Genomic DNA, 15,148 nt, shown 5'->3' on the forward strand with positions numbered 1-15,148 from the left:
ATCCTTATTAGGAACACAAGAGCCTGTGAGAATTCTTTACGGTCATTGTCCGCTGACCCAGAACCGAACCCACCCGCTTAGAACGTTCATCATCACGGGAGGGTGTGACACCAATCAGGTGTGTCACAGGTAACGGTTCAGTGTTGCATCGACAAATTGGACATTCCTGTAGAGAACTATTGGCTAAGATCCAAACCGCCATTCCCGCCGCCTTCCTCGGGCACTCATGTGTGCAAGTGATGAGTGATGAGATTTACAAGTGTTTGCTGTAAGCATACCACAGTGTTAACAGCACTCTAAATCTGTGTGTGTGTGGGGGGGGCACTGGCATGGCGGGTGTTAACACTGCTGTCAATGACCCTGAGATCAACAACCTGCCCCCTCGGCCACGGTGTCATTTCATGTCACTTTATCTCCAAAGCCTACATTTACTTATCAATGGTTGCCATTCATCACATTAATGTCATGAATAAATAAACAATAAATACATAAAAAACACGACTGAAGACTATTAGTACTACTTGAAGCTCTAAATGTGCCACATTAAACCACAAATTACTAATTTTGTGCAGGTTTTGTTTGCGCCACAAAGTGGGATTGTGGCGATCCCAAATGTTACCACGCCCCCTGGGCAATAAGGAACCAATCAGGGGCCGCCGTGAGGAAAGTTTTCCTTATATGGAGAGGGGCCGCAGCACGAGGGTACTTAAAAAGCAAGCGGGTCGCCGGCTCTGCGTCGCAGTCACGGTCAGATACTTCAAACGCTGCTTCTTCGCTGTCATTCAAACGACTTCACACTCCATTACACAAAGGTAAGAAAGCTGCCATTTCTGGCCACAATTACATTAATCCTCATAGAAGATATAACGTATATGAATTGATGTTTGGGGACGTGTAAAATCGTTTGCCGGCGTTTCGCATGCTAGCTTGGCAGAAGCCGTTAATCAAAGATAGGTGGCCGTGGCGTTTGCCTGACGTTAAAAGAGCAAACGTATTATACCGTCGACCCTCACCCGCCCCTGCCTTTATCACGCCATCGCCTCCACCTGCTTCTCCGAGGTCGGCCACACCAGACGGATTAGGCGGATTACACCTCCTGGAAGACTATTACTACTATTAGATCCCTGACTGCTTGATTTGGAATTAGTAGGGAGTTACAGGACGTGCAGGTTAACCGTACCGTATCTTGTATAGATAAGCGAGAATTGCTTTGCCATTTTTGAGATGTAAGTTATCGGCAAGGATGGTGTAGAAGGGAGTGGTCATTTTCCAGCCTCATTGGCATACAAGGGGCGGCTTCATGGACCCAGTGCTGCCGCCGCGGTCCCATTTTTGCCTTATATGGACATGACCGGACCCTGGGAGCCTCCTGGCATTTTTGTCTCTCGCCATTGCGACCCCCAGTGTCCGGTCCACGTCATGACAAAGGCTTTAATGACTGCACTCTTTGAAGCAGATGTGTCCCAACTGCCTGTCTGTACTAAAAACAATGTCTGCCTTTTTTTTTACATCCTTTTTTTTCCAGAAAATGGAAGATGAAATTGCTGCCCTCGTTGTTGACAATGGATCCGGTATGTGCAAAGCTGGCTTTGCAGGAGATGATGCTCCACGTGCAGTGTTCCCCTCCATTGTGGGGCGTCCCAGACATCAGGTATAATACTTAAAAGCAGCCTTGTGCGATTTTTTTATTCTAACGACCTGTCATGTCTCTGTAGGGTGTGATGGTTGGCATGGGCCAGAAGGACAGCTATGTCGGCGATGAGGCACAGAGCAAAAGAGGAATCCTCACCCTCAAGTACCCCATCGAGCATGGCATCGTGACAAACTGGGATGACATGGAGAAGATCTGGCACCACACCTTCTACAATGAGCTGAGAGTGGCCCCTGAGGAGCACCCAGTCCTCCTCACCGAGGCCCCCCTTAATCCTAAGGCTAACAGGGAAAAGATGACCCAGGTAGGGCTGTGTTCAAAGCAATCCTCCCTCTTAACATGTGGGGCTTTTTTTTTCTTGCTCAGTCTGTTTCCTCCTTGAACCTCCAGGTGTCTCTCCTGAGCTCTCGTTTCATCTCTGCGGGTACTTAGGTTTATTTCAGTCTGCACTGCATCATGGTCAATGCTTTTTGAAGAGTCCTAACATGGTTGGTTGCTGCATGATGCAACATTAAAGGACATGTTGACCATTTCTAATGAGGCGTGCTCTACTTTTGACTAATTGACCTGACTTGTGACGTATTTTTTGACTAATTGACCTGATTAGTTGGTGTGATATGTCTAACAATGTTTTTTTTTTTTCTTCCCCAGATCATGTTTGAGACTTTCAACACCCCCGCAATGTACGTGGCCATCCAGGCTGTGCTGTCCCTGTATGCCTCTGGTCGTACCACCGGCATTGTCATGGACTCCGGTGATGGTGTCACCCACACTGTGCCCATCTACGAGGGTTACGCGCTGCCCCACGCAATCCTCAGGTTGGACCTGGCCGGCAGGGACCTCACTGACTACCTCATGAAGATTCTGACTGAGAGAGGCTACAGCTTCACCACCACGGGTGAGCAAGCCGAATTACAGCACTTTGTATTTTTTTTTTTTTAAGTTTGAACGGCTGAGGTAAGCCATGTTTTTGTTCCAGCCGAGCGTGAGATTGTGCGTGACATCAAGGAGAAGTTGTGTTACGTCGCATTGGACTTTGAGCAAGAAATGGGCACTGCTGCTTCCTCTTCCTCCCTGGAGAAGAGCTACGAGCTGCCTGATGGCCAGGTCATCACTATTGGAAACGAGAGGTTCCGTTGCCCAGAGGCCCTCTTCCAGCCTTCATTCCTGGGTAAGACTCATCTGCTTCCCTTCAAGTAGTGGACTAGTACTTGAATACATCTCTACTTCACAGGAATGGAGTCTTGCGGCATCCACGAGACCACATTCAACAGCATCATGAAGTGCGACGTTGACATCCGTAAGGACCTGTACGCTAACACCGTGTTGTCCGGTGGTACCACCATGTACCCTGGAATTGCCGATCGTATGCAGAAGGAAATCACTTCCCTGGCTCCCACCACCATGAAGATCAAGGTAAACCTCAACTACTGGATTAACATTTTCCAGAAAGGTCTTTTGCTACGGCATCGCGCATTAATTGGGATGAAATGTCTGCAGATCATCGCTCCCCCTGAGAGGAAGTACTCTGTATGGATCGGAGGCTCCATCCTGGCCTCCCTGTCCACCTTCCAACAGATGTGGATCAGCAAGCAAGAGTATGACGAGTCCGGCCCCAGCATTGTCCACAGGAAGTGCTTCTAAAGAGACTGTTGGACCCGCCCCCACCCTCCCAAACACACTGCTACAAACCCAAACAAGTGGCTCTGCGTACATGACTCCCAACATCATCACTACATGCTGAGCCTGCAACACCCGTCTTTCCCTCACCTCATCACGATGGCTATGGCAGCATGCCCCCCTGATGCGGAGGGAGCGCTGCGTGAAGCACAGTGCGTCCCTGGCAGTGTGAATGTGAGGAAACATGTCCATTGTCTTTATTTGTTTCGGTCGTTCATTCAAAATGTCTTGTCTGTTCACCACCTTATTTGCCTCTATGAAGGTTAATTGCTGCTGGGCCCCTTCGCCCAACAGACCTGTAGTATTGCTTAATATGTAAATTATGTAATCTGAAACTTTGTTTTTGTACTTTCAGCCTTAAAGTATTGGTCCAGTTTTTTTTTTTCCAAGATGCAAAAAAGACCTTGAATGGTGGTGTTTATGAAGGTTTGTGCATGAGGCAACATGCCTCCGGTTCCACAACAACTCAATAAAGCGCACATGTCTGAGATTTTTGGTTGTCCTCTTTATTATGATCGGTTACTTATATAGTGTACTGTGGGTGATTCTGGCTCAATTTCTATTTTGCATGGTCAAGTTTTGTGAGTTTGACATTTTATTTTAGCCAAATTGGAATCCTGTACAAGCAGAACAAACACTAGACACAACATAGTCAAACCTATAACTCAGCAAGAACCTTATGCTCTCTCCTCTCCGCTCTGACTGCGCTCATAATTGTGACTATAGGCGATAATTGTATTATTGGCGGACCCGACCGTGGGAACCGAGAAGTTACGCTATTTAAAGTTGACTTCTCAGTCATTGGGACCAAACATCGTTCAAACTGAAGCTTTTAGACCGCCTACAACTCATTGATTGGCTCAGACGATTTTTAGCTAGCGTGTCATTGGCCAATCCAGCTGTCACTCTTTGTGCGCTAGCCCTGGGACACGCACATGCAACACCGGTGTTTTTCCAAGCTAGCCAGTTCCTCCCGTGTTCATTTGCTGTTGTAGGTTGTTGACATGTTGGATATTTGGTCTCCGTGGGTCACGTCAGTTAGACGGATTCTAATATAATATAACGCAACATTTGACTCTGTGCCTGTGTGCGCATGCGTGCGTGTTTGCGTCACACACCGGACGTTCAACACAAGCCAGTTGCATTCCGCTAACTTCAGAAATTTTAATTTCGTCCATTATTATATTAATATAAAAACGTAGGTACCAGATGTCAGCATTACCAATAAAAGTTAACATAAGATGAGTAATTTAGATTGTACATCCCAGACGCGAAAGCGACAGGCTTCGCTGGGAAAGGAAGTGTGTGCAACACAAATGATTCCGCCATTGTGCAGCGCAACAAGTCTTTCCGTGCAGGAGACAAGGCGACGGCGAGAAGTGGAAGCTGGAAAGGAAACATGCCTCGCCGGTGGGTGATGGACACCTGACAAATGTCCATGGTTTCAGTGGTGGCAATGGCGAGCGGCGCTGAGATATCAGATGTCAAAGGAAGGCCAGGTAGGGATCGCCAGTGCTTTTGAATATGCTGCATGTATAGCTTGTTGCTAATAGCTCCATTGCTAATGCTGGAATGTGTCCTACTACGTTGTATATATTGTTGTATATCGTTGTATATCTACTTGTATATAACATCAGAAATCAAATTATATGCCTTCTTAAGTGAACGACATTGTATTTGTCAATTTTCCCAAACGTTAGGGGTGAATAAAATGACTTTCAAGGTGTTCGTTTTTTTTAAAAATAATCTTTATTAACAACAAACAAGTGTACAAAAAACAAAGAACACCCCACATTAATAAAAACATTTAAATCTGATCAAATTGTTAATGTTTTGAGAGCCTTTTCATTAGCAGATTTGTTTGTAAGTTGAATACATTGTTCAACATTTTTCATTGAAAAATACAAATTGATTTTTTACTGCAAAATTTGCATTTGTGGATTTAAAATTTTGCCAAAATGATTTATAAGAGAAAAACCCTCTTTTCTTTCTTAGATCTCCTGTACAAATATGAATCAAGATGTTTGCTATTAGCTGTGTTAATGGTTTTGGACAGGCGTAATTTGCACAGAGGATACTACGTGTTGTTGACGTCTCATTACCTTACAATGGCATCACATTGTTCTATCAGGCCAGGACCTGCCTGAGGACCATACCATGGCGTCCACTTGGGTGGGAATGTCAGACTTGTCGGATGAGATCCTGCTCTGCATCCTCCGCCACGTTCCCGTGTGCGACCTGCTGACCAATGTGGCGCCTGCCTGCCAGAGGCTGCAGACGCTGTGCAGGGACAAGACCCTGCTTGCACACGTCAGCCTGTCCGAGGAGTATACGGTGCTGCCATCTTGATGAGCTTTTATTGTCACAACATTAGGCACACCTCCACAAATTAACTCTCCTTATATTTGTCTTTTTCCTCGACTCCAGATGGACGACCACACAGTCCGCCACACATTGATGCAGCTGGCCAATCACGTGCAGTCTCTCAGTCTCAATGGCGTGTACTGGCTAAGCGGTTCCATCATGGATACAGTAGCCCGCTGCAAGGCGGTTACGCACCTTGACGTCACCGGGTGCCGCCTCACCTCCCTGCGTCTCTCCCGCCTCCTGTCCTCGCTTACGCTTCTCCGATCGCTCGCTTTCGACGTGCAGTCGGGTTTTGACGCCAGCAAGCTCAGCTCCGAGGCCGTGGACCGACTCAGCTGTCTGTCAGAGCTGCGGCAGACGCTGCTGACGCCCAGTTATGGCGTGGTGCCGTGCTGCGCCCAACTACGCAAGTAAGCAGTAGTAATTTTTGTAATTTTATATAACGTTGTTCTTATTTTTAGCACTCCCCTCTCCCGTTCAGGCTGCATTTGTAAATAAGAATTTGTTCTTAAATTGCTTGCCTGGGTAAATAAAGGTATTAAAAAAACCCCCACACAAATCACATCAGAAAAATCTTCATTTTGTGGTCATCATCAAAGCTTTATTAACTGTACAGGTAATGCTTAGTGTCACATTTTAATTTTCAAGTGTAAAAAGTAAATGTTGACTGAATCCACTACAAGCGGTACAAGTTGCTAACAAGTGAGGACGGGCATGGTGACGCTGGAGTCTTCCTGCTTAACTTCCTGTGTTTTTGTGTGCTCCAGGCTAATGCTGCAGTTTGACATCTCTGACGTCACCAGGGAGGGTTTCGGCATCAGCTGCCACCTGATGGTGGGTCAGAGCAGCGTGCCGCATTATGAGCAGTTGGAGGAGTTCACTGCCAGACTGGCTCCTGGAGAGGTGAGTGAGCCGATGTTTGTATGTATTTTCTTCATACATGTTCAGTTCCAAATGTGAAAATTGTAAATCGTTCATAGTAGTTCTACTGCTGATTACTAAAGAGCGGAAACAGGTTGTTTGTTTATCGAACGAAAGATTAGTCTTTTGGTATATAGCCTTGTGTGTGCCTTAAAAAAATCTGTAAAAACTGTCAAAAATGGCCGATAATGAGAGGAATGTCTTTACAAAAATGGCCGGGATAGAATGAGTTCATAATGCAATGCATAGAAAATGGCTGTGCAGATAAATGATAATGCGGTAATGAATAAAGACATCATCATAATATCATCTGCAAATGACCTCAGGTGAACCAGACCTTGCTCCTGCTCTACCTAGCGGTCTTCAGCGTTCACGTCCCGGAGCGTCTCAGAATCTTCCTGGTGTCTATCCCTGGACCCAACCCGGCTCACTGGCCCGCTGCCCCGTCACTGGCACAGAGTCTGGGTTGTCGCGGCGACCTGGAGGCCCTGCAGCTCCCCCGCTCCTGGCTGGACCCCTTCTCCTTAAAGCACGCCCTGGAGGGCAACAGTCCCAAGCACCTGAGTTTCAGCCGCTGCCCCGCCTTGTGGCCGCAAGTGTTCCAGTCCCTGCTGGAGGGCGGCGTCCGAGACGCGTCGCGGCTGCTCAGCCTCAACCTCAGCGGGATCAACAATGTTCCGTATTCGGAGTGCCGGGGCGTGGAGGACCAGCTGCTTCCTGCCACGATGGGGCGGCTGGCGTCTAGCTGCTCTAACCTGCAACACTTAAACCTGATGCACACGCACTACCACCACGAGCACACACCTGGAATGGCGCCTCAGATACACCTGTGCGCCAGCCTGGCTCAACTGAAGCACCTGCGCTCGCTCACTTTGCCGGCATGCGCCTTGTCGGATGGCGTGAAGGCGCATCACAGCACCGCACCGAACTCCTCTCCATCTTTTCCGCTGCGCGGCTTGAAGAAGCTTCCACGCGTGGGCGTCCAGAACTACAAAGCCGACTCTGAGCCGAGTCTCTTAAAAGACAGCACCTCGGGACTCGCTCAGCTCTCAGCCGGCTGCCTCTTTTTGGAAACTTTCGAGCTCATCGGTCCTGGTTTCGTCTCGGCTCTTCCACGGCTGGAGCCTTGCACCCGTGCCAGCGTGGAGCCGCGTGGCATGTGCGCGTGGGCCCGGGGGATCGGCGACCACCACTTGGCAGCGCTAGGAGGTTTGCCTCGTTTGAGACGGCTGACTCTGGCTGGGCTTCCTGGCGTCCTGGCGGGTACGGGCCTGGTACGGCTTGCCTTGCAGTGCAAGGACCTGCAGGTGCTGTCGCTCGCCAACATCGGCTCGCTTAAGATCATGAACTACAATTCCGCCCTGCTGGATGTGCTCCGGCAGTGCTCACAGCTACGAGAACTCAGGTGACGCTTTTTCATTATTCTACATTTCCGTAACTGACACGCACGGGGAGAATGCATCATTTTTCTTTTCTTAATGTGATGCTGAACTCCGACATTCCGACAGAAACCGACATTCATTCATTCATTTTCTACCGCTATCGCTATCCTCACGAGGGTCTTGGGGGTGCTGGAGCCTATCCCAGCTGTCTTTGGTCGCCAGCCAATCACAAGGCACACATAGACAAACAACCATTCACACTCACATTCATACCTATGGACAATTTGGAGTCGCCAATTAACTTAGCATGTTTTTGGAATGTGGGAGGAAACCGGAGTACCCGGGGAAAACATGAGAGAACAAACTCCACACAGAGATGGCCGAGGGTGGAATTGAACCCTGGTCTCCTAGCTGTGAGGTCTGTGTGCTAACCACTCGATCGCCGTGCAGCCCTGAAACCGACATGCTGATGTGTACTTCTTTATTCTACACAACAGCGCCTTCACTGGTTGCAGCAAGTAATGCACTCCATATGCCACAATTCAAGATGCAATGAATTAACAATGGATTATTATGCTCAGTACATGTTCTCTTCCATAACATCACCTCCAACTATGTTTTCATTGTTTATGATTGTTTGTTCTTGGTGGAGCTCTGCTCTGTAATGTAGAATTTAACGTCTGAATATGTTCAGGTTAGAGCAGCCATACTTGAACGCCAACTCATCCTTCTTCGACGCCCTCTCCTGCTGCTCCTGCCTGCAACGGTTCTGCCTCATCTCTCGTAACGGCTCCTTTGAGTCGCCGGCCGCCGAGGCGTTCATGGAGCGCTGCGTCCACGTGGTCATGTGCCACATGTTCACGGGTGGCACTTTGGTGGCGTGTCGCAATCTGCGGAAATCTCTCCATGATAGGTGAGCGGCACGGTAAACATGGCAACATGAGGAACGCTGTTGGGTATAAGTGTGACCGTGTTTTTTAGGTTTTCCTCAGCGCGCCCTGGTTTGTCAGTGGTCATTTACCCAATTCAGCATGAAGACCTGCCTTCTGTCATCAGAGATATCCCACTGACGCTGCTGGATCGCACCACTTTGTTCCAGAGTCATGTGGCCCAGCCGCCACGTTTATCACCATGGTGACATCAACAGAATACCTCTGTGTGATTGGTGCTGCTGAAACTTGTTTACAGTCCAAAAGGCTGATGGGGTTGTTTACCTTCAGATTGCTTTCAAGCTTCGGTTCACCTGGTTTCAGTTAGGTCAAAGGTTGTAGTGGAGTTCAAGTACTGTGCTTCAAAAACCACCGTTTCAATTTTTGGGGCGGGGTCAAAAATAATTTTGTGACTCATAAGTGCCAAATGAAAGTACATATTTGTTTAAAACATTAGATGTACAGTTCCAATAAATGATTTTTTTTACACATTTAATGTATTTTTTCTTTTTTATATATATTCAGCATTATACAGTAAATACAGGATTCACTGTCTAATGTATTTACTATACATAAATTCCACACAGAGATTCCCAAGCGTAGATTCCAACCCAGGTCTTCCCCACAGTCTTGACTGTGTGGCCTACATGCTGACTAACCACTCGTCCACTGTTTGGATATTTTTATTTTATTTATTAATACATTCTTTCCCTATACGTTTCTAATCTTTATATTTCTTTCTCATTTGTTACTTGTTACATTTCTTGTATTTTAGTGTTGTTGACCTTAATTAAAATGTAAAAAAAACAAAACAAAAATGCCATGTGACGTGTGACCGGATGTAGTGCCTCCTGCACATGCGCATTATCGATTGTGTTTCAGCTATGGATAGCGTAGTGACACATACTACTACTATTAAAAGTCTGCCAAACGGTCCTGTCCGTTAACATGTCATGTCAAGATTTAATAACCTTTTTTGTTTCTTCAAAATTATTACATTTGTTTTTCATTATTGTTCATTTTCAGCACATATTTCGCGCTGGTGGCCATCAAGCAGGTTTATCGATCGATTACCACTGTAGTCGATCGGCTTGGACACGTTAATTGGATTATATGAGGGTTTTTAATGAGGTCAGATGGTTATTATTGAACGTAATTTTACGTAAAGGCTGTCATTTTTATGCAATAAATCAGCCAGGTGAGTGTTTGCTCGTGTTCGTTCGAAATCGACTATGCATGTCTGCTGTGGTTTACGTCATACAACATGGCGGCGCCCACAAACACGCACCAAAGCAGTGCTTGTCATTAAAAGTTGGGCAAATATGATCTTTCAATATGATTAGTTAATTAATTTGTAATATTTCATCATGTTGCCATCCGTAGCAAAGCTTTGCGCCCGAAACGGCACAATTTCGGTTTGGTTTGCTTCGTTCCGTTCACCAGCGGTCAACAATGGAGCTTTGCGGTGTTTATCTTCGCCACCCGCGGTGATGTTCTTCCTCCCAGCAGCTTCACGGGAGCCAAACGTCCGATGGGTGTCATTGTCGTGCATATCACGGCAGCGTGAAGATTTGCCCTCAGTCCCAGTTGAAAACGAGAACTTCGGCTCTTTTTCCACAGACATATCCGCTCGGAAGATTTTCAAGAAAAGCAGCCCGGAAATGTTTGACTTGAGGTACCGAGAAGACGAGGACCAGACGCCGGAGAAACCTGTCCGCAAGCCTGCGAGGAGAAATACTACCTATTGGTACTTCTTACAATGCAAGAAGCTGATTAAAGCAGGAAAGGTTAGTGTTATATAGGTTAGCTTACTACAAACTGCAATAACATACAAACACAGAAGCCATAAATAACACCACTGTAGGTAGAGAGTAGGGTTGTCCATTGCTGAAAATATATCATCGCAACTAATCACATATTGTCCATAGTTAACTCACAATTAATCACATAGAAGTTCTATCAATAATAAGTAGTGATGTACGTAAAAATAATCTTAATAAAGTATGTGGATGATAAAAACTAATGGGAATTCGGCTTTCAGCTTCAGGAGGCGTTGGATATGTTCAGCACAGACATGCTTCAGGCAGAGAGGCTCCAGCCTGAAGAGTACAACTACAGCGTCCTCATCGGGGGCTGTGGACGAGCAGGAAATCTCAAGAAGGCCTTCAAGCTCTACAACGACGTGAGGACACAGCACACACACGCCCATCACATCTATAACAGAGCACTTGTGTCATCATCGAGGATTTTTGACTAGCATTTTTGCTGCAGATTCTTAAAAGCAATGGTGCACTCCTGTCATTGAGGATTTTTGGCTCCGATTTTTGAAGTAGACTCATCAAAATAACAAAGCACTTGTGTCATCATATAAAGGATTTTTGGCTAGGATTTTTTAAATAGACTCGTCAAAATAACAGAGCACTTGTGTCATCATATAGAGGATTTTTGGCTAGGATTTTTGAAGTAGACTCATCAAAATAACAGAGCACTTGTGTCATCATAGAGGATTTTTGGCTGGGATTTTTGAAGTAGACTCATCAAAATAACAAAGCACTCGTGTCATCATATAGAGGATTTTGGGCTAGGATTTTTTTAAATAGACTCGTCAAAATAACAGAGCACTTGTGTCATCATATAGAGGATTTTTGGCAAGGATTTTTGAAGTAGACTCATCAAAATAACAGAGCACTCGTGTCATCAGAGAGGATTTTTGACGAGCATTTTTGCTGCAGATTCTTAAAAGCAATGGTGCGCTCCTGTCATAGAGGATTTTTGGCTAGGATTTTTTTAAGTAGACTCATCACAATAACTGAGCACTTGTGTCATCATAGAGGATTTTTGGCTAGGGTTTTTGAAGTAGACTCATCAAAATAACAGAGCACTCGTGTCATCATAGAGAGGATTTTTTGCTCGGATTTTTGAAGTTGACTCATCAAAATAACAGAGCACTTGTGTCATCATATAGAGGATTTTTGGCTAGGATTTTTGAAGTAGACTCATCAAAATAAAAGCACCTGTGTCATCATATAGAGGATTTTTGGCTAGGATTTTTGAAGTAGACTCATAAAAATAACAGAGCACTCGTGTCATCATAGAGAGGATTTTTTACTAGCATTTTTGCTGCAGATTCTTAAAAGCAATGGTGCACTCCTGTCATAGAGGATTTTTGGCTCGGATTTTTGAAGTAGACTCATCAAAATAACAGATCACTTGTGTCATCATATAGAGGATTTTTGGCTAGCATTTTTGCGGTTGGCCCTGAAAAACAGCAGGGCACTCCTGTCATATAGAGGATCTTTGACTAGTGTTTTTGAAGTAGATCCCTAAAACCAGCAGGATATATAGAGGATGTTTGTTTTTACATCAGGTTCTCAGCAGCAAGCTCGAGTAATATAGGCAATTTTTAACGAGCATTTTTGCAGCAGATTCCTAAAAATAACAGCCCACTTCTGCTATGTAGAGGATCTTTGACTTGTGTTTTCGCTGTAGATTCCTGAAAAGAGATCAGTCCTGGTTGCAATGCCCTGATACTGTATTCTGTACAGTCACATAGACGTGTGTACACTTTCAGATGAAGAAACGAGGTCTGGAGGCGTCGGACGCCACCTACACGGCTCTCTTCAATGCCTGCGCCGAGTCGCCCCAAAAGCAAGTGGGTCTCCACCAGGCGCTCAAGTTGGAGCAAGAACTGCGGCGCAAACGCTACCCCCTGAGCACCGTCACGTACCACGCCCTCCTGAAGACACACGCCCTCTGTAACCACCTGCAGGCCTGCATGCACACGCTGAGGGTTAGCCGTTTGTGGAAATGTGAAGTTGTTCATTTCAGTGTGGACTTATTTGACGTGTGCGTCTGCACCTGCAGGAGATGCTGCAGAGCGGCCATGCTGTCACTCAGGAGACGTTTCACTACTTGCTGATGGGATGCCTGAAGGACAAAGACATTGGGTTCCGGTTGGCTTTGCAGGTGTGGAGCATATTTTCTTCAATTCTTTTGGTTGAATTGAACTTATATGGGAAATTATTTTTCCAGGTTTGGCGCCAGATGCTGAAGTCAGGGATTCTCCCAGACTCCAACAACTACACCCTGCTTTTGAGGACCGCAAGAGATTGTGGGTTGGGCGATCCAGCGCTAGCCTCCAGCATCCTGCTCCGGTCACACATGGAAGAATGCGAGTCCCGCGTCAAGTCAAGCAAAGCTCCCATCGATGTTGACCTCCTGGAGCGGGAGATGTTTATCCAACCTGATCTCCATGGCATTGACGAGAACGATATGCAAAACTCTTTGGTGCCATTCAGACCAAATGAAGCTGGACTGCTGCCTTCTATCTCCACACCCAACCTGCTGGACCTCCTGGAGGGAAAGTGGGGTGGCTCCATCTCCATCGGCAGCGTGGACGGACCCGCTGATAGACTTGCTCTCATCGGCGGAGGCGAAGGTTTGCTGGGGAAGATGGTGGCAAACGGTCTCAAGCCGGATATCCGGACGTTGACCCTGCTGGCTGACACCATGGCGCCGGGCGTCCAGTCTTTGGAGACGCTCTTGAAGGTTGCCAAGCAGCATCGCATCAAGCTGGACACCGCATTTTACAACTCGGCCATTCGGAGGGCTGCCAGAACTGGTGACCTTGATGGAGCTAAGGTGGGCACTCAGGCACGCACACATCTTAGCGGACATGTTGGATAATTGTATACGACTGTCTCTCTTCCAGGATGTGTTGAGTGTGATGCGGAAGTGCAACGTCGGCGTGGATGTGCAGACGTTTGGAAGTCTCGCAATGGGCTGCCAGCGACAGAAAGACGGACTTCAGCTGCTCAAAGACATGGAGGTAGGTGACGATGACGAGTATATCGTATAACATGTACAATTTGTGTTGAAGTACTACTGATAAGAATTATTCAAGATGTTGCTATTACTAACTACAGTATGTACAAATAAAGTATCCCATTCAAAAAATATCTTTTCTTCCCCATAGGAGGCGGGATTAAGGCCCAACGTCCATGTGTTTTCCGCTCTGATTGGCCAGGCAAGTCGCCGGCTGGATTACATTTACCTTACAACGCTCCTGAAAAGCATGCGTAACATGAAGGTGTGGCCTAATGAAGTCATCGTCAAACAGCTGGAATTTGCCGCGCAGTACCCTCCCAACTACAACCAGGTAAGGAATGGCGCACTACGTCACCTGTTGCCGCTCGTCATGTGGGGTAAATAACTGCTAAGTTGTCGCTCACCCCCCAGTACAAGTCCCGCAACAACTACCTGGTCCAGATCGATGGTTTCCGCGGTTACTACCAGCAGTGGTTGCGTGCCATGCCGGCCCAGGACGAGCGGTCGGAGCTCCATTCTGAGTCTCAGCTGGTAGCAAATGTGACAACGGGAGCTGATGCGCTGGGGGGGCTGATTGAGGCCCCCGAAGAACCAAAGCGCAATGGCGAGTAGACATCACCCTCTGAACAAGATTAGCATCACGGAACCAGACTGTGACCCGGCATAGATGGACACTTCAGTCGTTGAATGTGATTCTTTAAACAGTTCATTTTTAATGATTACTGTCAATACATGATTATTCTTATTTATTTGATATGTATTAGTTATTAACTCCTGGGAAACTATGAATAACAGTGACAATGTGTTGGGGGCCGCTTGTGTATAAACATTGGGAATTCAGGGAATTGAGTTAACATGAAACATAAGCTCCATGACATTATACAACTAAAAGATTATAAAAAATAAACTTGTTTTTATGGAAATAAATGTATGTAAAAATTGTTGCCTGCTATTATTTTAAAGAATCATTTGTTTACCTGCTCCACACCTACTTAAAAAAAGAACATATACTGTACATGTCTACATAAACAAATACATATATCAAACATAAAACGTGCCATTACCCTCCTAACAGACGTCAGTTTGGCTAGCTTAGAGTACCATGTAGCATCTAAAACGTGGTACTAAACTCTGTTTTAAAAAGTTCCCAAAATGCACCAAACATGCTCAAAATGTTTACATGTTACAGTACAGTAAAAATACATATAATTGCCCGTGACATAGGGGGAAATATATGAATAAGGATGGCCGGACGCGAAGCCTCATCCAGAATGGAACTCTGCCGCCAAGAGCTTCCCCTAAAAGCCGAAAGCCTGAGCAGACATAGATAATCGATCCCCAATTAACTGATTCCGATTGCATTTTAAATAGATGTAACCCTTTTAAATGAG

The 15,148-nt window shown here is 46.2% G+C and overlaps 3 protein-coding genes across 3 annotated transcripts; all 3 read left to right on the plus strand.

The window, feature by feature from the left end:
• The first annotated feature begins 668 nt into the window (after positions 1-668).
• Positions 669-3,821, plus strand: actb1 (actin, beta 1). The gene is made up of 7 exons (XM_058072482.1): positions 669-812; positions 1,526-1,651; positions 1,716-1,955; positions 2,303-2,549; positions 2,631-2,822; positions 2,886-3,067; positions 3,152-3,821. The coding sequence occupies exons 2-7, from the start codon at positions 1,529-1,531 to the stop codon at positions 3,293-3,295; spliced, it is 1,128 nt and encodes a 375-aa protein (XP_057928465.1). The 5' UTR covers positions 669-812; positions 1,526-1,528; the 3' UTR covers positions 3,296-3,821.
• Positions 3,822-4,402: 581 nt separating this feature from the next.
• fbxl18 (F-box and leucine-rich repeat protein 18) lies at positions 4,403-9,421 on the plus strand. Its single transcript, XM_058073844.1, has 7 exons — positions 4,403-4,830; positions 5,463-5,665; positions 5,759-6,108; positions 6,466-6,601; positions 6,946-8,024; positions 8,696-8,914; positions 8,983-9,421. The coding sequence occupies exons 1-7, from the start codon at positions 4,764-4,766 to the stop codon at positions 9,137-9,139; spliced, it is 2,211 nt and encodes a 736-aa protein (XP_057929827.1). The 5' UTR covers positions 4,403-4,763; the 3' UTR covers positions 9,140-9,421.
• Positions 9,422-10,152: 731 nt separating this feature from the next.
• Positions 10,153-14,698, plus strand: ptcd1 (pentatricopeptide repeat domain 1). Its single transcript, XM_058074460.1, has 8 exons — positions 10,153-10,717; positions 10,972-11,112; positions 12,502-12,720; positions 12,795-12,896; positions 12,963-13,571; positions 13,642-13,758; positions 13,906-14,088; positions 14,169-14,698. Exons 1-8 carry the CDS (start codon positions 10,298-10,300, stop codon positions 14,367-14,369), a joined length of 1,992 nt encoding a protein of 663 aa, XP_057930443.1. The 5' UTR covers positions 10,153-10,297; the 3' UTR covers positions 14,370-14,698.
• The last annotated feature ends 450 nt before the right edge of the window (positions 14,699-15,148 follow it).

This window comes from Doryrhamphus excisus, chromosome 1, assembly GCF_030265055.1.
Source record: "Doryrhamphus excisus isolate RoL2022-K1 chromosome 1, RoL_Dexc_1.0, whole genome shotgun sequence".
Classification (NCBI taxonomy): Eukaryota; Metazoa; Chordata; class Actinopteri; order Syngnathiformes; family Syngnathidae; genus Doryrhamphus; species Doryrhamphus excisus.